Here is a 25,257-nt window from a genome sequence, read left to right as displayed (position 1 = left end):
GAAAATAATTTTTCTTTCCTCCCCTCCCTCACTCTCTTCCTTCCATGCCTCTGAGCTACAGGCGCCTGCCTCCCCTAAGTCCTGCATTATGCTCTCTCAGAGGCTCAGAGAACGGTCTCTCCTACTCCATGCTTCCCCCCGCACCAGGCCTGCATCCTGTCTCTCCCCGTACACGGTCAGTCTCCCTGTCCAGCTCCCTTCTCGTTACTGTCCAGCATCTAGAATTTTCCTGTCCTCCGTGATTCTCACCCTTGCCTGCTGATAGGTTTGGGGCCCCTCTGTGGCAGTCCTCTTTGGGGAACCTCATGTCCCCAGCCCTCCAGTTGTAGGTGACTCTTGTCACCGCTGGAGTTCAAGGAGAGGTATTGACCCACCTCTTCATGCCCGGCACCTTCCCTTCCCAGTTTTTGCGGTTGGGTTCCCCCCTCTGCTGAGCCTTCCAGAGTGGACTTCTTGTCCTGCTCAGGTGCTCTTTCCTGGGCTTCCTTATGCCTGACCTTCCTCAATCCTCAGCCTTCTTGGCTTTGGGGACAGGGCTATGCCCTGGTTTCCTCCTAGCCTCCCCTAATGGAGTTGGGGGAGCATGCTTCCCAGGGCACATTTCTGGGTCCTCATCATACAGTTCACCTTGGGGGTCTCATCAGTCCCATGGCTTCAGCTGGTGTCACCCAGTCTCTGTGCCTGTGTCCACAGCCTCTCCTGGGCTCCAGGGGCCGATGGGGCTATTAACAGGACCTACCTCCTCCAGAGGGGTGAGGACAAAATGAGACAGCACTGTAAAGATGCTCAAGATTTCCTTTAGTGAGTGCAGTCTCCATGCTTGCTCCTGTCACCTGTTCTGACGGGCCCTATGTGACTGCTCCCTGTCCCCCATCTCTTAACCTGCTTGTCCCCTGTCCCTGCATGTCCAATTCCTCCAGCAGCCCGTCCTATTTCCCACCTGCCACTCTGACTCACCAGTGGCCCTGATTTGGCAAGCTCTATTCCCTCTCCTGCTCCCCTCAGACCTCTCAGGTAGGTTGCAACTGAGGGTCTCTTTCCCCGGTCCTGTGAGCTTGGGCTGTGACTTCTGCCATGTGCTGCATATACAGGACTGGTTCCTTTGTCCCCCGCATGGCTATACTGAGGGCAGGTCCTGCGTTGGTCTAAGCGTCCTGGGGCTGACTGTGTAGTGTATCCTGACCCATCCCATCATCCTAAGACCCGCTGTCCCCCAGCAGGCAAGCTGGTGTGTTCACAGACACACGCTCACTGGCACCTGACAAGGCAAAGCCTTTTCCGGGGACACTCCTCAGAGTCCAGAGAGATGGGGTGACTCCTCTTTGGCAGGGATGGGGGCAGGGGCCTCTGGCTTCCTCAGGAGAGCCACACAGCACCCCAGAGGGTGGCAGAGCCACCAAAATGTGCTTTCACTGTACACTGCTTTTGGCCACCTCAAAGGGCCTTCACAGGCTGTTTTGTTCGAGTGCCTTGTTGTAGAGATGAGTCTGCCTCCCAAAGGTGAGGCGCCTCAGGTCACACACAAGTGAACCCGGAGCCAGAAGAAGAGCCAGGTGGCCACTGCTCGTCTGTGTAATTACTTCCCATCACAGTGACAGTTTAACCGCGTTCTCAGTGGAGTCCTGGCCTCTGGCCAGGGGCGTGAACGCGACGCTTCCTCCCGGGAGGCACGTTGCAGTCCCGTGGCCCGGCCGTGCTGACACCCTCCGTGCGTGGTGTGGTGTGTGCAAAGGCCCCGCTCCGAGTGGGCTGTGAGCCCGCATTCATTAGCTGTGGACTTTGTGCTCTTGTGGCAGTTACGGGAATATTCCGGCACCTTTATAGCATGTGATTCTCAAGGGCTCTGGGGCCGTGCAGGGAGGGAGCCAGGTCACGAGGCAGAATTCTCCACGCTCTGCCTGCTGACCCTTTGCATTGCTGGCATTTTCTCCCTACTGCATGCAAGGATGACCTAAGGAGACTGCCTTCTCCCCTTGGGTTTTACAAGACAGCTGTATGCGAACCCTAGATCCATTTGAAGCCTTTTCGGCATGTTGGTCCAGAGAGCCAGGGCAGGTGGAGTCGTGGGCTGTGAGTAGGTTTGATCTGGGTTCTAGTCCTGCTATCTCCTGTCACATGTATAACTGCCCTGGGCATCAGTGTCTCCTGTTGTAAAATTCTGAACCCTGCTGACTTAGAAGCCTGCCAGTCAGAAATGCAAAAATGTGAATGTTTTTTGTTTTGACTGCACGGATACCCCCTCATCTGTGGGCAGAGTCCCAGCCTCCTCCGTGTCCAGGCCCTGCCTATCGCCTGCCTTATTCCTTGGCACTCCCTGTCACCCACTCCAGGCCAGACATACCATACGCACAGTGCAGGGACTGTGGGAGAAGGGAGGAGATGCAAGTGTGGCCCAACAGGGTCGTGTCTCCTGTTATTCCCGGGACCCCCGGGTCTTGCTTTCCAGGCAGATGGGGGGGAGGGGTGAGCTTTTCTTTTCCTCAGGTGCTTGTGCAGGTGATGAAAATCCCAGTGGAGGCCAGGCTGGTGAGATTGTTAGAGATGCTCCCCAAGTATCCAGGCACTCCCGTGTGTACACCTCTTACCCAGGCTGAACCCCCACCTTATAGGGGAGGGGGTGGGTTTTATTTTCCCTGTCAGTTCTCCTGGCCTCTTCAGGCTGCCCTCTGCTGGACAGTCCTGGGAACAGGGTCTGGGGCCTCTGCCTCTGGTGCTTGTTTCACTGCTGCCTAAAGCCCGCTGGGAACGGGAAACAGAGGCAGGCGATAGGACTTCTTTCTGGGTGCTGCTCAGCTAGCCTCATTTTCTCTTAATACAGAAGAAATCCTTGGTAGCATTTAGGCTTTGCCAGGTCACCTGGAGCTGCCCAGTATTCTTGCTGACTTTTGGTTGTGGCTCACGAAGGGAGAAATCTAGCAGCCTCTGAGGTACGCTCAATGTAGTAGAAGCCTTTTCTGAACTTTGAACTTGTAATGCAGCAGTCAGGAACTCATATGGATACTACTGCCCCCCATTACTAGTTCTGTAGATCTTGGTCAGGTTGGATCACTGACTCATCCCGCTTTGCCTGGACTCGGTTTTAGCATCGTTAAGTCCTGTGTCCTGAGAACATCCTCGGTCCTGGGCGAGCTAGCTGGAGTGGTTGGTCTCCAGACAAATTCATGAGCTTCTCTAAGCCCCGGTGCCCGGAGCAGAGATAGTACTGCCTACTTCCTGGGAGTGTTGTGGGGACGTAACAGGCTAGTGCTTGTGGAGTGCTAAGCAGGTGTACCAGTTTTCTAGTGCTGCTGTAACAGAATGCCCCCAATGGGGTGGCCTAGAACAACACAGATGTGCTATTTCACAGTCCTGGAGCCCAAAAGTCTGAAATCAAAGTGTCAGCAGAACCATGCTCCCCTTGGGCCTGTAGAGATGCTCCATTGCTTCTTCCAAGCTTCTGGCAGTTTTCTGGCCCTTAGGCATTCCTTGACGATAGATGTCTCCCTCCAATCCTCTCTCTCCATGTGGCCCTCTCCCTGTGTCTCTCTTCACATGGCCATCTTTTCCGGCTGCGTATCTGTCCCTTCGTCCAGAGTTCCCCTTTTTATAAGGCCACTAGTCATGTGGATTAGGGCCCACCCTAATGACCTCATTTGAGCTTGGTTACCTCTGTAGAAACCCTATTTCCAAATAAGGTCATATCTTAGATACAAGGAGTCTATATCTTTTGGGTGGGGGGAGGGGGGACATAATTCAGTCCATAGCAGCAGGGTTTGCTGTGACCATTACTGCCTTTTGTGTCATTATCTTTGCAATCATCACGAAACCAAGAGTATCTGCGAAACAGCTCCTGCCCCCAAGAGGAGATGGCCTGATGAAGAGGAGCTGGCTTGGCAGTTAGAATTTGGTACCCGGGAATTATTTGAGCCTGAAGGATCTAGAGACAGCCTGTCTCACTGCTGGCTTTGTTCTGCTTGGTGCAGATGGAGCAGATGAGGGGCGAGCTACTCCAGGAGAGAGCTGTCAAGCAGGACTTAGAGTGTGACAAGATTTCCCTGGAGAGACAGGTGAGGCTGGCTTTGGACTAGACCACCCCCCCCCCACCCCCACCCCCAACAGGGTCGTCTTTGCATGGCATCCAAAGAACTCTGGGACATAACCCGCCCGAGAGGTGGAGGTGTTCCCAAGGTCTTTTTTCCAATGATATTAAATCTGCTTGGAGGTTGAGCAGCTTGGGGAGGAGAAATTGCAGGTGGTGTCTTCTGGATCCTAAGAGGGCTAAATTTTAACGCAAAAGAAATGAAAAAGCCGTGAGTTGCTCAAAGCTTACTTGAATCATTTCTCTTACATGCCATTGACGTAAATTCTTCACTGAATACTATGTATGTTATTGGCGGAGGAGCCTGTTTTTCCTGCCTCCTCCACCCCCGATAGGTTTGACAGAAGAGAAGGCCACGCCTCTTGCCTGACATCTAGGAGTCCTAGGACGGCCAAAGATTTCACTTGGGCTCCTAAGGGCACGTGGTAGAACCTCTTCTCTTGGCCTGCCAGGAGCTGAGTGCTCTTGTTTCCCTGGAGACATTGCTGGCTTCCCTAGGTCCCCTGGGGCCATGCACCCTGTCACGGAAGGCAGCCTTATCACAGTTGCCCACCAAATGCTGGCTCCACCCCATAAACCTGCACAGAGAGTGCGGCAGACACACACCCCTCACAGCACCCCCGTCTGATTCTAGAACAAGGACTTAAAGAGCCGGATTATCCACCTGGAAGGTTCCTACAGGTCCAGCAAAGAGGGGCTGGTGGTACAGATGGAGGCCAGGATCGCTGAGCTGGAGGACCGTCTGGAGAGCGAGGAGAGGTGAGCCCCACCAGGACCAGCTGCGGTGCAGAGGCCTGGCACGTAGTGGTGGTCACACTGCAGAGTGCTTTCCCATTTGTGTCTCTTGTCCTCATGAGCCTTCACGTGAGGAGGGTAGAGCAGGTACAGTGGATGAGAAAACCGAGACCCGTCCCAGTGAGTGCTTGAGGAAGGTAACCAGGCTGAATATACATCAGCAGGACGACAGCACAGGAAGCCTACTCCTGAGTCCCCGGCTTCCCCACCATGCGGCTGCCCCTCTCCCCACCCCTTAGCAGACCACGCTGCCTCATAAGCTACTGAGGTTGAGCTGGTTTAGAGGCAGGAGGTTGACTCTGCCCCGGGGGAGCCAGAGGTATTGGAGCAGAGGGCAAGTGCCATCTCAGAGATTGGCGGGACCCCCACAGTGGGTGGGAGGCATTGGGATCAGAGGGCCACGCTCATTTCCAGCAGATTCTCTGCAGCTAGCTCTAAGGTCGCAGCCTGGGGGCCAGCACCAGGGTTGAGCTTTACTGGCCTCCGTTCTCACTCTTGGCCCCTCACCTTCCTGGAAGGGGTGAGGTGCGTGTGCATATGGCACTGTGCACTATCTGTTTTTCAGTAGGACTTTGGGGCTGGGCTGGAGCAGCCTGAGACCCGTGATGCTCACACCCTGGCAGTCAGGGACCCTCTGCTGTAAAAGTAGAGTCTGGGACTGGAAGAACTCAGGGCAGCTCCAGTCCCAGCTCTGCCTGTTGCTGACTCTGTGGTTTTAGGCGGGTCACTCCCCTTCGTAGGGCACCCTTTCCCTCACCTGTCCAGGAACAGCCCCTTCATCCCATACTGTCGTGTTCTCCCACCCTAACCATCACGTTGACCAGGCTGCCTGGCTGGAGCTTCCCCTCCTCCACAGACTGCCCTGGGCCTCCTGAGGGGCTGAGATGAGAGGGTCTCATTCTCTCTCCCCCACCTTTCCAGGGAGCGGGCCAGCCTCCAGCTCAGCAACCGACGGCTGGAGCGGAAGGTGAAGGAGCTGGTGATGCAGGTGGACGATGAGCACCTGTCCCTGACTGATCAGAAGGACCAGGTGAGGGACCCTCATTCCCAGATGGGATTTTACACCCCAGCTAGGAGGGCGATGGAGTTGTGGAGGCTGAGTCCCTTCTTCCCCTCACCCCAGGCACATCGTAGAACAGTGTGGCCTTTGTAGCCTCCTTCAGTAGGGGGTTCAGTAAGCCCTAGCCCCTGAGCTGAGACTGGTTGCTCCCTTTGCCATCTCTCGGTCTCTTGGGGAGACGGTGGCTGGATTGCTGGCCTGTCTGTGCTGGACTCTTCTCTTTCCCGGCTGGACTGCGCGACCAGCTAGCACCCAACCTGCCCTCTCTCCCAATGCAGCTGAGTTTGCGCTTGAAAGCAATGAAGCGACAGGTGGAGGAGGCTGAGGAGGAAATTGACAGACTAGAAAGTTCCAAAAAGAAGCTGCAGAGGGAGCTGGAGGAACAGATGGATGTCAACGAGCAGCTGCAGGGACAGCTCAATTCCATGAAGAAGGACCTAAGGTGGGTGAGCGTGGTGGCCCCGTGGGGACTGTGATTCCTCTGACATTTGAGGAGAACTTGACGCTTTCAGGGCGTTCTCACTCCTGGTGTCTGAAGCCAGTTCCTTGTTGTCGCCTTGAGGGGTCATCCCATCCTAGAGAGTGGCTGCATCCGCTTGGGTCACCCCATCTGTTCATTCAGGTCTCATATGTGTCATCCCCAAACCAGTCTCCTGATGTCAGCTGGGAACTTCATCCCTCTTAGCCATAAGGGGTAACCAAGGCTCAAAGCAGGAGGCCCAGCTCATACCACCATGGAGAAGGCAGCTCTTAGGCCAGCACTTAGGACTCCTGCTTGTAGGGAGAAATAAGATAAGGTTTGGGTTCATATCCTCATGAAGACTAGACTATCTCAGGAGAGAGCTGTTTCTAAAGCTCCCCTGCTGTGATAAGGGGACTGGGGGTAGGGGTCACTTTACCTGCCCCAGGGTCACTGGCGTGCAGGGTGGATTAGATTCATATTCATCCATAGAGCTAAGCCTTTCTCAGAGGCTGACTATGCTGGCAGCATAGGTGGTTCTCTTGTAAATGGACCCCAGCCCATTAAGAATCCTGTAAACAGGGCCTTTCTATCAAGAACCTGGCCCCAGGGCTGGCATTAGGGTGCACCATTTAAGGGGGCACCAAAAATCTCAGTAATCAAGATAGATAATTAATGCATTATTATAAAAAATAAATGCCAACAGCCCATGGTAAACAAGATACCAAAATTTAAGATGGAATCAACAACGGGGGCATCTGAGTGGCTCAGTCGGTTAAGCTTCCAACTTCGACTCATGTCATGATCTCACGGTCCGTGGGTTCGAGCCCCTTGTCGGGTTCTGTGCTGACAGCTCAGAGCCTGGAGCCTCGTTCGGATTCTGTGTCTCCCTCTCTCTCCCTCCCTCTCTCTCCCTCCCCCACTTGTGCTCTGTCTCTCTCTCTCTCTCTCAAAATAAATAAACAAACAAACAAACATTAAAAAATTAAAAAAAAAAAGGGGGGGGGGGTGGATCAACAACAGCACCCTGACAAGACATATCGTAGTTTGAGGCAAAAGGAAAAATCAGTACTACCCAACTTGTCCCAGCCCTGCCCAGCCCTTCCTATCAACACCAACCTGGGGCAGTTTGCTCCCTGCTGCTGAAGGAACTGTCAGGTACACACCAGCCCGTGGGCTTCTCTGCCAGCCAGTGGGGTGGACAGACAGGAACCCAAGACCCTTCCTTCATCCCCTGAACAGAGATGAACCGCAGCCCAGGGCCTGGAAACATGTCCCCTCTTCTTTCAGCAGACTTAAGAAGCTGCCGAGCAAGGTGCTGGACGACACAGACGATGATGACCTCAGCACGGACGGGGGGAGCCTCCACGAGGCGCCGCTGAGCTACACTTTTCCGAAAGACAGCACTGCCATCAGCCAGATCTGAGTCCCCTTCCAGGGCTGTGGAGGTGGCCCGTCATGCCTCGCGGAGACCCTCAGCCAGCCTCCAGCAGCGGGGACCTGCAGCTAGCTGCGCACGCGCGGCTGGGAGCGGGAGCGGCAGCGCCCACGCGGAACAGAGACCCGCCGTCCCCTGGTCACAGGACAGGCTGATTCCTCCACGTCGCGGTCCTCCCAGAGTCTCTAAGGGGTAGCACGCCTCTCCCAGCTCAGGCAGGTGGCTACTGCAGCTTAAATGTTGACTCCCGAGGCAGAGGAGCCACCACTCATTGCAGGGTTTGGAGAATATGATTTGGCAGGCGGAAGCCCGGGTTCTGCACTGCCATCTGCTGGCACCGTTTGCAGTGCTGCTCCTGCCCCTCCTCCCTCCCCCACCAAGGAAAAGGGTCCAAAGTGCTAGTTATTATCTAACAGCAATTGTGCAGGGGAGAGAGAGGATGTATAAACTGTACATATTTTAACCCAGATTCTCATGGACTGCTTCTGTTGCCCTGTGGAATATTACAGAGGCTTTGTAGGGTGGCTTGTTTGTAAACTCCACACCTCTAGCTTACTATTTTTTAAAACACAGAGCTATTAGATTTTTATTAAGACCTAGATAAGAGAGAGGGTAGAATACAGACTACTTTGGACGTGAGAGTTGGAAAGAAGGAATTGCCGTGGTGTTAAGGGACAATTAATTCTGAGAAGAGAAATTCAAGTGGTCCTAGTAAATAACTTATGGAGGGAGAGAAAGTCTGAGGATCACTTGTATCTGTGGCCCTGCTTACTTATTTTATCTAGAATTTTGTTGTCATTTCTGAACCCTGCTGAGACCAATTCCTGGTCACCAACTGCAATGTCTTTACCACAGTTGGGGTAGGGAGACTTTTAAGTAAGGCTTTTGGCAAGTGATGTAGTTTCTAGAGGGATGGGGTCTTACTGTCATTTCTTATTGGTTCTTTCCTCCCTCTGCCCACATCAGGCCTCCAAGTAGCCTCCTCTGCCTAGGGTTGCTTAGTGGGGAGTAGGACGGTGTGGGGACAAGGCTCCTGGACAACCATGTGAGGAAGAAAAGGTGGTGTCCAGTAAGGTCACGGGAAAGGGGAGGAGAGGAGATAAGCAGGCATGTATGGGTATGCGGAGGAAGGAAGAGAAGGAAGTTCTTGAAAGCTGGGGGGATGTGTAGACAAGGGGCAGATTGAGTAGGATTTCGAGTTTATGTCAGAAAAGCAAGGGAAAACATGAAAGACAGGAGGTGTTTCTGTACAAATTGGAAGGCTCCTCCCAGCTTCCTGGGACAGAGGGACATTGGCCTGCACCAGGCATACTGTAATTGGGATTCAATGAGGTCTGTGGGAAGACCATGTTGCTGGGACAGCATTATAGGGAACATGGAATCAGGAACATGCAGTATCCCATTACTTCCTCCTGGCTTTTCTAGTGTCACCTCCCACTTTGATTGTTCCCAGGAATGGCCAGAGGCCAAATCCAGTCACAGTTGGGCCCCTATAGGTGAGGGCCAGAGTGTGGAGCCAACAGCTCAGGAGGGCCACGCCAGGGAGAGAACACTGTAAGATGTGTGTGTATGCACACACACACACACACACACACACACACACACACACACACACGCAGTGGGGCAGAGAGAATAGTGTTCAGTTGCTTTGACAGTGTCCCCAGGCATTCTAATTGATGGGAAGCCTGTGGACCAGAGAACTCTATGACAGTTACCAAGAGGAGCAGGGTGTTTCAGTGTGCTACCTACCTGAGGTCACAGAGCCCACTGAGCAGGATTCAGAGTAATCAGCTGGGTTTAAGGGCAGGTGTCACCGTCCCCTACCCCAGGATTTCCCCCCTCCCCCACTCCAGTTGCGTCAAACCCTCTTCCACCTCTACTGGCTTGGAGTGGTTCTTGCCTCTAATTACTTATTTGAGGTGTGGAGAGATTCTTCCCTTTAGCTATTCATTCATTGAGCAAATATTTATTGGGCATCCATCATGTGTCAGGCACAGTCCTTGGCCCTGGGAATACAGCAGCGAATAAAGCAGACCAAAATCCCCTCCTGGAGTGCAGTTAGGGGAAAGAGGGTGATGACAACAGTCATATAAATGAACACGGAGGCTGAGCCCCTCCCTACCTAGCCCTGGAGCTCCTCTGTGCTCTTGGGGACACAACAAGCCTGGTTCACTGGAATTCCCTTCGACCCTCAGTATATTCTTGGTTTCCCTGCTTCTTCCACCATCCTTAGAATTTGCCAAGAAGTCTGCCTAAAAATGCCTCAGCTCACTCATAACTGCAGGTGGAAGATGAGAAAGGCCGGAGATGCAAGAACTTTGGGGGTGAGTGTCCATCTTGGTTTGTGAGAAAGTCACTGTCTCTCTTTCTTGCCAGTTCCTTGTGGTAGCCATGAGTCTGGCTGCAAGAAGCAAAGGTGCCCATGAAAAGAGAACAGAGATCACCATTCAAAAGGGTTGAATCCTTACTGGAAAAGATGGGCCGCTGTAGATGTTAACAAATACATCACCCTACATAAGAATGGCTCTAGCAGTGAAGCATGTGGTGTAGCGGGCTGGGAACAACATTGGACTGGGACTTGAGAGGCGTTTTCAAGTCCTCGCTCTTCTTGCCCTGGTGACCTTGACAGGGGTGACCTTGATGGGGCCTGTGCTCCAGAGATTGCCTGGAATAAATGAGGACCATGGTGCAAGGTCCTTTCCAGCTCTGACATGCTATCATTTGATTTTATTATATACTCATTTTTTTCTGTTTGTTGCTTTAAGAACTAACCCTATTCAAGAATATTTTCTTTAGCTAGCTTAAAAAGAAAAAAATATTTTATTTAATAAACAAATACGTGGCCAAATGCAATGCCGAGGAGACAATCATCATATATCTTTATAATTTTTTTTTCCTGCTTCAGAATGTCATTTGACAAAGGCCAAGAGGCTTATTCTGTTGGGCTATGGCTTTTGGGTATGTCTGATTGCTTTGGTTTGTCATGGGGAAGAGACGTTCGGGCACATCTACCTCCATGTGCGTGAACTGGATAAAGCAAGGTTGCCTTTCAATAAATGGTGTCACCCAGCAGGAATCTTGACTCTCCCATTATTTTGACTCCCTTGTTTGCTCCAGAGCTTGGCTCTTTGTCCACCAAGAAACAGCAAGGTGAATGGCTGGAAACTGCTCGAGGAGGTGGAACTTGTCATGCCTGGGACCCGTTTCTGAAATAAAAGGGTGGGTGTGGGTCGGTGATAAACACTGAGAGAATTAATATGCCTGCTGCTGGTGATGTGCTGAGAAATCCAAACTGCCCACTTGCAGAACAAGGCAAAATGGGAAGTGTGTTAGTAACTGAGAATAAACAGATACTCCCTGTTTATTCCTTGTACCTAAACTAAAATGGGTTCTCCAACAATCAGCGTTTACACATGATCTCTCTTGATCGACCACAGGCTGACTGCAGGTACCAGGGTCCCCATTTTACAGGAAAGAATTACTTCTCCATGGAAGGGACCTATGTTGCTCATTCTTTGTCCTCACACACATCCTCTGCCCTGTTGCCTGAAGGCTGCCTCCTCCATGACCTATGGCCACCCTGTTCGGGGTCAGCCCGTAGGAGCAGGTGGGGGTTGGGTATTTCCCTGTTGTCACTCCATGCTTCATGTAACATTTTGGGCTGTGGCTCCTATGGAGACTCGTGACTCCAGCACCCACAGGACTTGGGTGACCATACCTCCCCTTTGTGCCTCTGGTCCTAAAGCTGGTCCTGGTTTCCTATTGCTATTCCTCTGGGTCCCTTGGCAGACCTGGTGGGTTCCTGCAACATTGCCTACCCCCCTCCCCCACCTCAGTGCAGCTCTCCAGTGCAGCTCTTTACTGAATTCTTTGGTTCACTGCAGGTGGGTGCTGTTGCCTGTACAGAGCTGTGCCCACTGCCCTGTCGATTCCCCCAACGGTGTAAATAATCCTGCCCATCCAGCTATTCTGCAGCCCCTGACTCCTCCTATTCTGACTGAATGGAGCATCTCAGATATTAAATGAGATTCTCTAATTTTAATTAGTCCTCAAAGGCTTTGCATAAATTCTGTTTGCCTTTTTTTTTTTTTTAAAGTAGGCTTCATGCTGAGCACAGAGCCCAACACAGGGCTTGAACTCATTCCCCCGTGAGATCAAGACCTGAGCTGAGATCAAGAGTCAGATGCTTAACCCACTGAGCCACCCAGGTGCCCCTGTGTTTTTCCTTAAGGTCAGGTTTGTTGAGGTATCTATTTATCATTTGTAGTAAAAGGTGCTCTTGTTAGTGTTACCTGCTTTTGAAACTGGATTTAGGCTCTTTCCTTGGACCCCCTGCCAGGGTCTCTTGGTGGGGACAGGAGACCCAAGGTGAGCCCAGAGCCAAAGGGAAAAGTCCTTCCAGGCCTGAGGCACCCTCCTCCACATTCTTGGCATTTCTTCTTTGAACTTGATAGCAGCAGTGATCCCGTCTTTGTTAGTAGACAGTCATTAGCCAGAAAGTTTTTTTTTTAATATTTTTAAATTTCTGTTTATTTTCAAGAGAGCATGAGTGGGGGAAGGGCACAGAGAGAGAGAGGGAGACACAGGATCTGAAGCAGGCTGTCCGCACAGAACCCAGTGTGGGGCTTGAACTCACAAACTGTGAGATCATGACCTGAGCTGAAGTTGGACGCTTAACGGACTGAGCCACCCAGGCACCGCAAGCCAAGAAGTTTTCTATTCGAAATTTTCACATGATGGGGGAAGTGACTTGACAGCAAGTTCCTGTTAGGGGCTAAATAGCCCCGAGGCAGAAGTCCCAGGCTTTGCAGAGGGATCAGCAATGCCTTGACCCCATTCTCACACCTGTCGAATACCCGGCACTGAAAATCATTGTGGGCATTAACGCGTGTCTTCCTCCACAGGGCGAGATTTGAGTGTGTACCCCATGCCAGGCTTATCAGGGCTGGAAAAAATGTGCCAGTGCAGTTCCCAAAGGCATTCAACAATAATATCTACCCTGCGGGGGGAAGTTTGCAAGTTTCCCACTGTACAGAATCCGGCTTGCCTTTACAACAGATTGTCAACAACTCCTTGGGGATGGGGAGCATGATTCCAGAGGTTTCCTGGGTAAGCAAAATTAAACAATTTTAAGAGCAAGGCAGAAACCTCACGAGGTAAGGAATCCGAGGCTCAGAGAAGCCTCAGATGTTTGGCTATAGCTCACCTGTAGAGCCAGTAGCCAGCCTGTGAGCAGAAGCTGCCACCCTGGGTCAGGTGCTGCAGCAAATACAAAGTTTAAGCCACAGTCAGGCACCTTCAGGAGCTTACAGTATAATAATAAAATGGTGATGATTAAGCTAAATGAAAATTATAATTATTCAGTCCTTCATACGTTTATGACATAGCAAATTTGTGTGTTTTTCCCATGTCTAGTTGCTGGCCTTCTCAAGGGCATGTGGGTGGAGGTGGAGGTGCCACGAGTGGAGTCTGGGTCTCGTTCTGGGGCTCCCACTCTACCCCCAGGAATCTCTGCTGCCCCTCACCCACACTCACCACCCCAGGGGACAGAGGTCTTTCATGTGATCCTGTGTTAGGGACCCCTCAGGCCCCTGGATCTTTCCTTTTTCGGATACTCCCTCAGTTGTTGGTTTCTAAGCAGCTCAACCACTGGTGGCCTGCCCCCACTCTCAGCATGGCAGTCCTTTGGAGCCACAGACCTCATGGATGAGGTGAGTCACAGATTTTTAGCTGCTCATCTGACTTCCTGTCTCTGGTGCCACTTGCTGTTGGGCTGCCGATCTCTTATTTTACCCTCAGTGGCCTCTTGGTACTTTGCTAACCTGACCTCTCCGGGCCCAGTCTGGGGTGGGATGGCTGCTCTAGGTGGTCACTGGGCCTCCCCACATTCTCACTGCATGAAAGGTGGTCTTTCAGGAACATCAGCAAGTACTGGAATTTGGGTGGTTCTCATCGAACACTTATCTTCCCAGCCCCCAGATTGCTCTCTGGGGAGATCCTTCTAGAGCAGTATTTAACAATAACCTCCATTGTGTACTATCCTTTCCTATTAGTCTTACATTCAAAACTGCACTCGCAGCCTGAAATCAGCAGATTGTTCTCAACAGAACACTGTCTACTGAGGTCACTAATAAAACCCCTCACCTCAGAGTAGCTCATTGAAGAACATCAGGTGGGTGGGCTGGAATCTGAAAACCCTGGGCTGCATAGCAGTGGGCTGCCTTCCTGGAGGTAATGGCATAGTCTCTGCTAGGCTGGGAGGGGTGGGTCCCAGGGGGAAAGCGCTCTGGATCCTGGATCCCTGCAAGTGAGCAGAGGCCAAAGCATGTCTAGGGAAGGCGGAAGTCTGAGCAGAGCCAACTTCAGGACTTGGAGCCCTGTGCAGAAGCTAATCACTAAGGAAAGAGGTCCCTCCGCCCCAGCTGTCTCCAGGACTGGGAGGGCTCTGGCTGTGGAAGCCAGACGCCTGGTCACCTTAATCGGGTGTATGAGCTGGGCATGGGGGTTGTGTGTGCTGGTCAAGGAAGCCGATAGACCTGCCTCTCCGGCCACACAACAGACAGAGCGCGCCCCTTCAGGACGCCACACAGGGAGTCTACAAATCTAATCAGTTTTGCCCTGTGGGTGATTCTTTCTTGGTTTTTTATTTTGTTTAAACTCCATTATAGTTAAGAGAGCCTGGTTGGCTCATTCAGAAGAGCAGGTGACTCTTGATCTCAGGGTCATGAATTTGAGCCCCACTTTAGGTATAGAGATTACTCCAATAAATCCATGAACTTAAAAAGATAATAATTCTCATGAAGAAAAATAATAGCATAGATTCCAGTATAGTTAACATACAGTGTTATGTTAGTATCAGTGTATAGATTCAGCGATTCTATACGTGGCTCACTGCTCATCGTAAGTGTACTCTTACTTCCCATCACCTGTTTCACCCATTATTCCATCCCCCTCCCCTCTGGTAACCATCACTTTGTTCTCTACAGTTAAGAGTCTGGTTTTTTTTGTCTCTTTTTCTCTTTGTTCATTTCTTTTGTTTCTTAAATTCTACATGTTAGTTAAATCATGGTGTTTGTCTTTCTTTGACTTATTTTGTTTAGTATTACGATCTCTGGATTCATTCTTGTTCTTGCAAATGGCAAGAATTCATTCCTTTTTATGGCTAATATTCTATATATGTATATCTCACATCTTTATCCATTCATCTACTGATAGACACTTGAGCTGCTTCCATAATCTGGCTATTGTAAACAATGCTGCAATAAATGTAGGGATGCATGTATCTTTTTAAATTGGTGTTATCATATTTTTCGAGTAAATCTCCAGTAGTGGAATTCCTGGATCATAGGGTAGTTCTGTTTTTAATTTTTCGACGAACCTCCATACTGTCTTCTGCAATGCCTGCGCCAATTTGCATTCCCACCAATAGTTCATGAAGGTTCCTTTTTCTTCACATCCTTGTCAACACTTGTTGTTTCTTGTTTTAGCCATTCTCACAGGTGTGAGATGAGCTCTCATTGTGGTTTTGATTTGCATTTCCCTGATGATGAGTGATGTTGACCATCTTTTCATGGATCTGTTGGCCATCTGTATGTCTTCTCTGGAGAAATGTCTGTTCATGTCTTGTGCCCATTTTTAAGTTAGATTATCTGGGGGTATTTTGGTATTGAATTGTGTAAGTTCTTTATATATTTTGAATACTAACCCTTTATTGGATATGTCATTTACAAATATCTTCTCCCATTCAGTAGATTGTCTTCTAATTTTGTTGATTGTTTCCTTAGCTGTGCAGGAGCTTTTTATTTTGATCTAGTCTCAATAGTTTATTTTTTCTTTTGTTTCCCTTGTCTTAGGAAACATATCTAGAAAAATGTTGCTATGGCCAATGTCAGAGAAGTTATTGCCTGTTCTCTCTTCTAGGATTTGTATGGCTTCAGACCTCATATTTAGGCCTTAGTCCATTTTAAGTTTATTTCATGTATGGTGAAAGAAAGGGGTCCAGTTTCATTCTTTTGCATGTTGCTGTCCAGTTTTCCCAACACCATGTGTTGAAGAGACTTTCCCATTGCATATTGTTGCCTCCTTTGTCAAAGTTTAATTGACCATATATAACCATGGATTTATTTCTGGGCTCTTTATTCTTTTCTATTGATTTATGCGTCTTTTTTGTTGTTGTTGTTGTTGTTGTTTTGGTCCCAGAACCATGCTGTTTTGATTACTAAATCTTTGGAATATAACTTGAAATCTGGAATTGTTATACCTCAAGTTTTGTTTTTCAAGATCGCTTTGACTATTCTGGCTCTTTTGTGTTTCCATGCAAATTTTAGGACTGTTTGTTCTAGTTCCGTGAAAAATGCTCTTGATATTTTGATAGGAATTGAGTTAAATAGGTAGATTGCTTTGGGGAGTATGGACATTTTAATAATATTTGTTTCTTTCAATCCTTGAGTATAGAATATCTTTACATTCATTTGTCTTCAATTTTTTTCATCTGTGTTTTATAGTTTCTAGAGTACAAGTCTTTCGCCTTCTTGGTTAAGTTTATTCCTAGGTATTGTTTTTGTTTCAATTTTAATGGGACTGTTTTCTTAATTTCTTTTTCTGCTACTTCATTATTAGCGCATAGAAATGCAACAGATTTCTGTATGTTGATTTTGTATTTTGCAACCTTACTGAATTAATTTATCAGTTCTAGTAGGTTTTTGCTGGAGTCTTCTGGGTTTTCTGTATGCAGTATCATGTCATCTGCAAGTAGTGAAAGTTTTATTTCTTCCTTACCAACTTGGGTGCCTGTTATTTCTTTTTCTTGTCCTGTTGTGGCTAGGACTTCCAGTACTATGTTGAGTAAAAGTGATGAGTGTACATCCTTGTCTTATTCCTAACCACAGAGGAAAAGCACTTAGTTTTTCCCCATTTAGGTTGATATTGGCTGTGGGTTTTTCATAGATGGCCTTTATTATGTTGAAGTATGTTCCCTCTAAACATACTTTATTGAGGGTTTTTTTTTTTTTTATCATGAATGGATGTTATACTTTGTCACATGCTTTTCTGCATTTGTGGAAATGATCATATTTTTTTTATCATTTCTTTTGTTGATATGATGTATCATATTGACTTGAGAGTATTGGACCAGTCTTGCATCCCAGAATAAATCCCACTTGACTGTGGTGAATGATACTTTTTAATGTATAGGAATGATTCTTTGTTAACATCTAAAATCCGTTGACAGAGTGGAAGCTGCAGTTGGGCAAACACCCATGGGCCAGGAATCTTTGCATTTTATCTTACTTAATGTGTGCCCTGTGAAGTGGGTAGTGTTACCCCTTTCACATGTTAGGGAACATGTACAGAAAGAGATAAACTTGTCCAAAGTCACCAGCTAGTAAATGGAGCTGGGCTGAAGTCTCTGGTCTGCTGCTCTTACCAACCTAGAGCTTCCCTGTAACTTGACCATTCTCCCTTGCTACCCCTCCAAAATAGTTACCCTTGACCCCTAGCTGAGGCCATTAGCCACAAAGTCTGGATGGTTTGTCTGAGGTCACAGTGCCCCAACCTCTGGACTGTAAGTCTGCACTTGGAGCATGAGGCCTGCCCCTTCCTTTTTGTATGCCCCCATCCTGCCAGCTGCAGGCTGCCAGCCTGGCTAACCTCTGGGTCCTCTGTTCCTTCCAGGACAGACTTTGTTTTCCAGGAAAGGGCTTGGAAGTTAAGATAAACCAGGTGTCTCCGGTTAAATGCCCTCCAGCCTTTGAAAGGGCAGGACTGATAAGCCTGCTGTGCAGCTCCTAGGTTTGCTCAGTTCCATGGCTGGGGCTGGGGCTGGGGCTGCCTTGCCTTTCATCAGGTGCCAGTGGTTCGTAGCAGTTCCTAGCCTATCAGTGGGCACAAGTTCAGGGCTCTTTGGAGATAGGCACCTGCAAAGCTAGACAAGGGAAACTGGATCTGTCACAGGTAACAAGAACCCTTGTGCTCCTGGCTCCTCTAGGAGTCAGTCCATGTCACTATCCAGGATGTCCAGCTTCTCTTGGCATTTAGATAATAAAGGATCAGAAAACAGAACTGGCTTCCACTCAACCTCCCTGCAGCCTCCTCCTTTGAGCAGCTACAGTCCAGAGCTGTGACTCTCCCAAGCAACGTTCGTGCCTGATCCACACATGGCGTCCTCAACCAGCTTCATTTTCTGAAATGAATGACTAACCCCACAGCCTCCTCCCCTTCATGACAATTTTTCTTTTGTTTGTGTGTTTCATTGCTGCTGGATTCTAAAATGAAGGTACAGAGTGCTTGTGGGCTCACTAAAATTGGGTGGTCTTCCCAGGCCCCATGGAAAGGTTAGGTGTGACCAAGAAAACCAGGGCTCGTTAACTCCCTGGACAGTCAGAGGCATGCAGGCAGGTGTGGGCTTTCTGAGGGGTGCCAGACTGCATTCAGAGCTTGCTTCCCAGAAGTTAGGAGGCCGACTGTGAAGTTCGCCCTGTGACTTGGCTACCAACATCAGCAACAAAAACATTTAGGAAGCACCAAATAGGAGGAAGACAGAAATGTGCAAGGTTAACATGACATCAAATCGCTGAGGATTTTCACTTGAGGAGTTTCCCCTATGTTTTTTGAAGGAAGTTGTGTTCCCATCATCAAGAATGAATGGTGGTAAACATTTGGTCATATCTGCTTCATGTTTATTTTTATTTTTTTAATGTTTATTTATTTATTAGAGACAGAGAATGAGCAAGCACAGGAGGAGCAGAGAGAAAGAGAGAGAGAGAGAGAGAGAGAGAGAGAGAGAGAGAGAGAGAGAGAGAGAGAGAGAGAGAATCCCAAGCAGGGTCCATGCTGTCAGTGCAGAGCCCAACATGGAGCTGAATCTCACTACAGTGAGATCATGACCTGAGCCAAAGTCAAGAGTCAGACACTTAACCGACTGGGCCACCCAGGTGACCTTGCTTCACATTTGTAAATAAAATGTTATGGATAAAGTTGAAGATATCCCCTTTGTCCCCCACTCCCTGCTCTTTCCTTTTCTCCCTCTAAAAAAAAAAAAAAAAAACCCAAAACAAAACAAAAACAAACACACACTATGGAAAGAATCAGCCAGGTGTATCAGATTAAATGGAGTTAGGGATGATTGGAGGTGAGACCCATAGAGGGAGAGACAACACCCGCACTGGGGAGTCATGAGACTGCCACGGGGCATACTTGACTAATGGCATGGTGACTAAGCTGCCTTTTAACGGTGAGCCCAGACAGGCAGGGCCCTGGTTTGGCTGAATTGGAATGTCCCAAGTGTGAAATGTTGCCCCAGAGATATTACTTCTCCTTCCCTAACCCTTGTCCCTCAAATGTGGTGAACAAATATTAAAGAATATTGAAGGAACACCCAGTGATTTGCCTGTTTGGGAAGTGGCATTTTTGGCTTGTCTCTGGTGCCCCTGTGTCCAGTTCCAGGCTCACAAAGATCCGGGTCTCACTGTGTTATCTCCCCAGGAGAACCATGGGTGGGCATCCTCTGTCATTCCTGGAAACACCCAGCCTAGGCCTGGAATTACTATTGTTCTTTGGCTGCTGTCTTGATGGTGAGGAGGGCACTGTGCACATCATTCAGGGCCAGCTGGGAGCTGGCCGCCATGTTTCTTTTGCTGTGTTCTGTCTGGAACCTTGATGGTCCCAATGTGAGCTTCATTTGGTAAATTTCCCTTTTAACTGTGACATGGTAGCTGGAATCCTTCCATCCCAGGAAGAGCTCTTCAAACAGTATGGCAGTAGAAGCATCATTGTAGTGTGTGTTCTTCCTTCAGCAGGCATTTTCTGGCCTGAAGTTTCTGCAAACAGGATCACCCCTCAACTTACCAGGAGGCCTCCTGTGTGCTCCTGGTTGTCAGGGAGAGGGACTGAAAGACCTCATTTCTTTCTTTATGTATTTGTTTTTCCATATAAAATAGGACAACTGTATTACCAAAAATTGGAAAATAACTCCACCAGCCTGATGCAGCCATCATGAGCATTTTTAGCACATTTCTTTCCAGTCTTTTTTCCTTACGCAGTTTCTTTAAACATAACTCCAACCATGGTGTTTATGAGATTTTATATATGCTTTGTTGTCACCTAACATTAGAAAAAGCATGTTTCCCAATATTAGATAATCTTTATCATTTTTTTTTTAACATTCATTTTTGAGAGTGAGAGAGACAGAGCATGAGCAGGGGAGGGGCAGAAAGAGAGGGAGACACAGAATCCGAAGCAGGCTCCAGGCTCTGAGCTGTCAGCACAGAGCCCGACGCGGGGCTTGAACTCACAGACTGTGAGATCATGACCCAAGCTGAAGTCGTACGCTTAACCAACTGAGCCACCTAGGCACCCCTCTTTATCACTTTAAAAAATGCTGCGTAACAAGCCATTGAGTGAATACCACCTGTTAATTACCATCCCCATATTATTGGGTATCTAGGATCTGCAGTTTTGCCTTCCTACAGTAAATAGTTTTGTATCTGTAGGGTTTTTTTTTTCCCCCGTATTTCAAATTACTTGCTTTGGTAGATTGTCAGAAGTGAAATTCCTGGGGTGTCAAGTGAAAAACAAATCTTTGAGTCTAAGTGTTGCCAAATTGCTTTTCGGAAGGGTTTACCAACTTGCATAGATACCAGTGATGTACAAATGTGCTGGTTACTCCACATCCTCTATCCCTCAGCTTTGCTAACTTACCTCTCTTCTGAGTAATAGGACAACCTCTTTGATCAGGTTCATCTCCTTTCGTATTGTCAGTGGGGCTTATTTCACAAGGTGTTCTTTAAATTTTTATCTATTAAGGTTGGTGTGTTTTTTAAGTACCATAGAACATAAAATGCAAATAGTGTAACAGAGTAAAACAGTAAAAAACAAAAACAAAAAAATTCCTCCATTTCTGACTCTAGTTTCTGCAATCTCCACCCAGAAGCAACCACTCTTTCTGGTTTCTTCGATTTCTTCCAAGCCAACTTCCTGATTTTCATCCAGGCCCCAGAATTTATAAGTGTCCCACTGGACACATTCATAGAAAAGTAAATAAAAGCAGTTTTAAAGAATTTGAAAGATGGTGAGGAGAGTGTGGACCCTGGAACTGCCCCCTCCCCCAGGGTACCTCCTCCCCACCTTCCCCACGACAAAGGACACCTGACTTTGAACTGCTTTCTAGCAGGGTTACATTCAGGACTGGAGCTCATGACCCAGTGAGGTGATACTGAAGAAAAGCTGGTCATAACAGTTTTTTTTTTTTTTTCCAGTAACTTTTGTGCCAAACACATGAGAGGCTTCACCACAAGTGGCCAAGGTCTGTCTGAAGAGGGCTAGGCCTTGCAAAGGGATCCAGGCCCAGATAACTTGGTGGACTGTCCTTTCCCACCTACCCATTCAGGTGTCACATCTCTTGGTCCCTCTTTTGGTGACTATTTTCTGCTTCTCACACATTTTCTTGGGGAGGTCCTAGATTCCTTACTCTCTGACTTCCCACTGGCTTTCTTTCAGGTTCTTTTTCAAGGACACCCTTTGCCCAGTTCTAGTGTCAGACCCAGTGGGTCTCTCTCCTCTAGCAGATCCACATGGTCAAAATCTTAAATATAGGGACACCTACTAGGAAAGGCAGTGAGGATGGGGATCATTGAGGCAAGTAGCCTGGAAGGAGAGAAAATACAGGGTCAACCCCATTTTCCTGAGATGGCAACAGGAGATTGGGACCAAAGGCTCAGGGTCTGTGGGAAGTGGCATTCCCAACCAGATATTAATGGTGGCTGCAGGTGTGAAGTTTTCTAAAGGCCTCTGTGTTCTAGTTTGGGCTCTTTAAGGGGCTAAGAGACTGATGGGATGGAAGGCTTCACAGGGTGAGTCCTGGCCCAACAGCTGCAGTAGCCAGCAGGGGGAGCTGTGCTCCCTTCTGGCCATGATAGCAGATGAGTGAGCCCTGTAACCCATCAGGGGTGGAGTCCCAAACAGGACTTTGGACAATACCAAGGTTTGTCTTCCCAGCCTACCCCAGATCATCTGGGGCTCCTAAGTTACTGCTATGTTGCAATATTTGCATTGCACTGATTTTAATTCTAACATTTGTTGTGAGCTGCTATTTCATGAGACCAAACTTACTCATTTGTACCTTTCAAAGGGCATTTGCTGTGCATCTACTCTGTCCTGGCCTACATTGAAATAAGTAGGAGTCAGTCCCTGGAATCAAAGGAATAAGAAATGATCAGTAAGAAATTAAAAAAAACAAACAAACAACAACAACAACAACAAAACAAGGGGCAGAGTTCAAAGCACTAATACACAGGTGAAATGTGTTGTGGTTCATGGGGGAAAGACCACTGTTGGCTGACGCAATTAGGGAAGGCTTTGTGGAGGAAATTTTAGTCTTTCATATGGGTGCCGCTTTGGTAGAAAGTACAGGGTGAACACATGACTGCCTTGGATTCAGAGAATCAGCCAGTTAGAGTCTAGGATAAATGAAGTGGAGGAATGATTGGAGGTGAGGCTAGAAAACAGGTTTGGGAACATATTTTTGGAAGATTTTTAACACCACTCCCAGAAACAGGGAAGCAGAGGATGTTTATACACAAGAGACTCTGGATAAACAAACAAACACCAACAAAAACCAGGGTGTTGAGTTTTATGCCTTCTTGTCCTTTTTGAGAAGGAGATGAATATTTTTTTTAAGTGGCTGGTAACACTTAGCTCTTATAAAAGGTATGATCCTTGATTATCAATAAGGAGAATCAGCTTCTTCCGACTCAGAATTCTCTGATTATCCATTTTAAACATCCTAGGGTGCAAATCACTACTTATTTCAAATCAGTGCTTTTTGAACTTGAGTGTGCATCACAGCAGCCTGGACGGCTTGTTAAAACTTAGACTACTGGCCTCACTCCCAGAGTTTCCAGAACAGCCAAGAATTTGATGCACGTGGAGAACCTCTGGATTACATTTCCTACCTGCCTTTCTCCGTATATCCACTGGGTGGCAGCAGAGAGCACGAGTCACCACAGTGGCCAAACCCAGGAGTCCTCAGACTGAAGCTGTGGAGGCTGTTTCTGTAAGCCTTCATTGCAGGTATTTGCTACCGAATGACATGCAAACTAACCTCAACATCAAGCTGTCCAATATGCAAGGAAACGTTGTCGAAGGGAGTGCTTAGTGTCTTAGATCTTGTTCTTTCCCCTGGATGTCCCCACTCTCAACTCAACCCCAAACACCATCTGCTTGGCTCTCAGAATTCTCCTCAAATAGTCCCTCCTTGAGGAGGAGTATATTTCATAACTTTAAAGATTGCTTGCAACAAGGTTTTTGTCTGAGTGTAAGGTAAACTAGCACTTGGAATGGGAAATGTGGGGTCAAGAATGGGCAGGTTAGGCTGTGGCCATGGGGTCCTCCTTCAAGCAGAACTCATGGCACACTGCCCACCATATCTCAGCAGAGACCAGTCCTGATCCAGAAACAGGCTGCAATTAGGTGCCCTCCTGAGTGAGTTGGCATCCTGCCACATCCCTCCCCCCCCCCCCCCCCCCCGATCTCTGCAATGTCTGCTCCTTCATGCAAGTGTTGTCCCTGTCAGGATCTCCAAGTCATTTGGTTGACATTGACCCGTTCACGAACCAACACAGAACTCTAAGAGTGATCAGTTACACAGTGCCTGTTAGTTGTTCAATGAGGGACATCATCCCTGCTTGGGATCTGACTATTCAACTAGTTGCCAAAACTGTACCCATGCTTAGTGCAAAAGTCTCCTCCTGTATGAAACCTTCCCTGACCCTTTAGATCCAAATCATTCCCTTCTCTGGGCTCCCTTGACTCTCTGTTCTAATGCAGTCCTTCTCAGACTGTGCTTAGTTGATTATAGTTGGTTCTTCCCTTCACCATTATGTGGTGAGCTCCTCCAGGGCAAAGACTGTGTCTCAGTATTCATCTTTCTTTGTAGGAGGGTCTCATAAATGTTGGAATTGAAATGACTTTTGTCACACATTTTGATAAGTGGTCAGGGGTTTGTTAAACTAAACTTTATGATTTTATAAATTGAAAGCATATTTCCTCTGGGCCTTTCTCCTCCTAGAACAAGTAGATGTGATGATTTGGGTTCTACATCATAGAATACTGTCCACCTATGGAAGGATAGACGTTCTAATAAGTCTAGAAGTTTCTAAGTTAATTTGTGAATCATTGAGGAAGAATCCACTCTGTTGTGGTCAAAGGTGAAAAATGGAGTTAACTTTAATCAACAAAGGACAGAAAGTCAAATATGCCTTCTGCTAATGACCATTTTCCCTGATAATATTGTTTTCTAATTCTTTTTAGTTTATTCTGCTGGTGATATTTGTTCTCTTTTGTTATAGGCTTGAGATCAATGTTTTTATCCTAGTTTACTTAATATCAAGAATATTTTCTATTCTAGGGGTGCCTGTGTGGCTCAGTTGGTTGAGTGTCTAACTCTTGATTTTGGCTCAGGTCATGATCCCAGGGATGTGGGATCGAGCCCCCTTGCTGAGCATGGAACCTGCTTAAAACTTTCTTTGTTTCACTCTCTCTGTCTCCCTCTGCCCCTCCCCTGCTCACACTCTGTCTCTCTAAAAAAAAAAAAAAAAAAGCATTATTCTAATGTTTTTGGACATTTTTGAACATTTTGAATGTTTTGATCATCTTGAACATCTTTAAAAACCACTATATTATTCTATAATGTATAAAAAATATACTTTACCTAATTTTTATAGGCAATATTTTCTTTGGTATTTGGAATTATTTCTTAAAATAGTATCTCAAAACTGGAATTATTGTGTCAAATGCTTTTTTGTATTCAAGTGGAATATTAATTTTTTCATTTATTCAAATAATTTATATTCATTGTTAATAAATACAGATTAATAATTATATGAGTATGAATGTGAATGAGGAGAAGGAGAGAGGAGGTTTCACTCTCTAGAAATAACTATTAATATTTTCATGTATATTTGTCTAGAATTTTTTCTCTCTATGCATATTTATTTTATAAAATTTGGAATCATACTATTTGCATTATCACATAACCTACTTTTCAAATTACCATGAATTTTCCCATGTTTGAAATGTATTTCTTCAACACAGTTTTAAGAGCTGCACAGTATTCCATGGAACAATAATAGTTAACACTTATTTTGTTCTTACTGTATGCTAGGAAGTTACATACATAAGCTCATTTAAATCCAAATGATTAGCATATGAGATAGGCACCATTCTCTCCATTTTAGCGAAAAGAAAAATTCAGGGGCACCTGGGTGCCTCAGCTGGTTAAGCATCCAAATCTTGATTTCAGCTCAGGCCATGATCTCATGGTTCCTGAGTTCGGGCCCCACATCGAGCTCTTTGTTGACAGTACAGAGCCTGCTTGGATTCTCTCTCTCCCTGTCTCTGCCTTCTCACGGTCTCTGTTTCTCTCTCTCTCT

The 25,257-nt window shown here is 47.6% G+C and overlaps 1 protein-coding gene across 4 annotated transcripts in view; it reads left to right on the top strand.

Annotated features, from left to right (window-relative positions):
• CGNL1 (cingulin like 1) overlaps positions 1-10,907 on the top strand; it is a 158,821-nt gene extending 147,914 nt beyond the window's left edge. For 3 of the 4 annotated variants that reach the window (XM_023255301.2, XM_023255302.2, XM_023255299.2), the window contains 5 exons: positions 3,963-4,046; positions 4,713-4,837; positions 5,795-5,903; positions 6,212-6,375; positions 7,684-10,907. In XM_023255301.2, the coding sequence (XP_023111069.1) occupies positions 3,963-4,046; positions 4,713-4,837; positions 5,795-5,903; positions 6,212-6,375; positions 7,684-7,819 (618 nt within the window). In that variant the 3' untranslated portion in view covers positions 7,820-10,907. The remainder of the gene's footprint in view (positions 1-3,962; positions 4,047-4,712; positions 4,838-5,794; positions 5,904-6,211; positions 6,376-7,683) is intronic. The other variant, XM_023255300.2, reaches the window with a different exon arrangement.
• The last annotated feature ends 14,350 nt before the right edge of the window (positions 10,908-25,257 follow it).

Source organism: Felis catus, chromosome B3 (genome assembly GCF_018350175.1).
Source record: "Felis catus isolate Fca126 chromosome B3, F.catus_Fca126_mat1.0, whole genome shotgun sequence".
NCBI lineage: Eukaryota > Metazoa > Chordata > Mammalia > Carnivora > Felidae > Felis > Felis catus.
The sequence above is the reverse complement of the archived record's forward strand: the minus strand, read 5'-3'. Positions and strand labels throughout refer to the sequence as shown.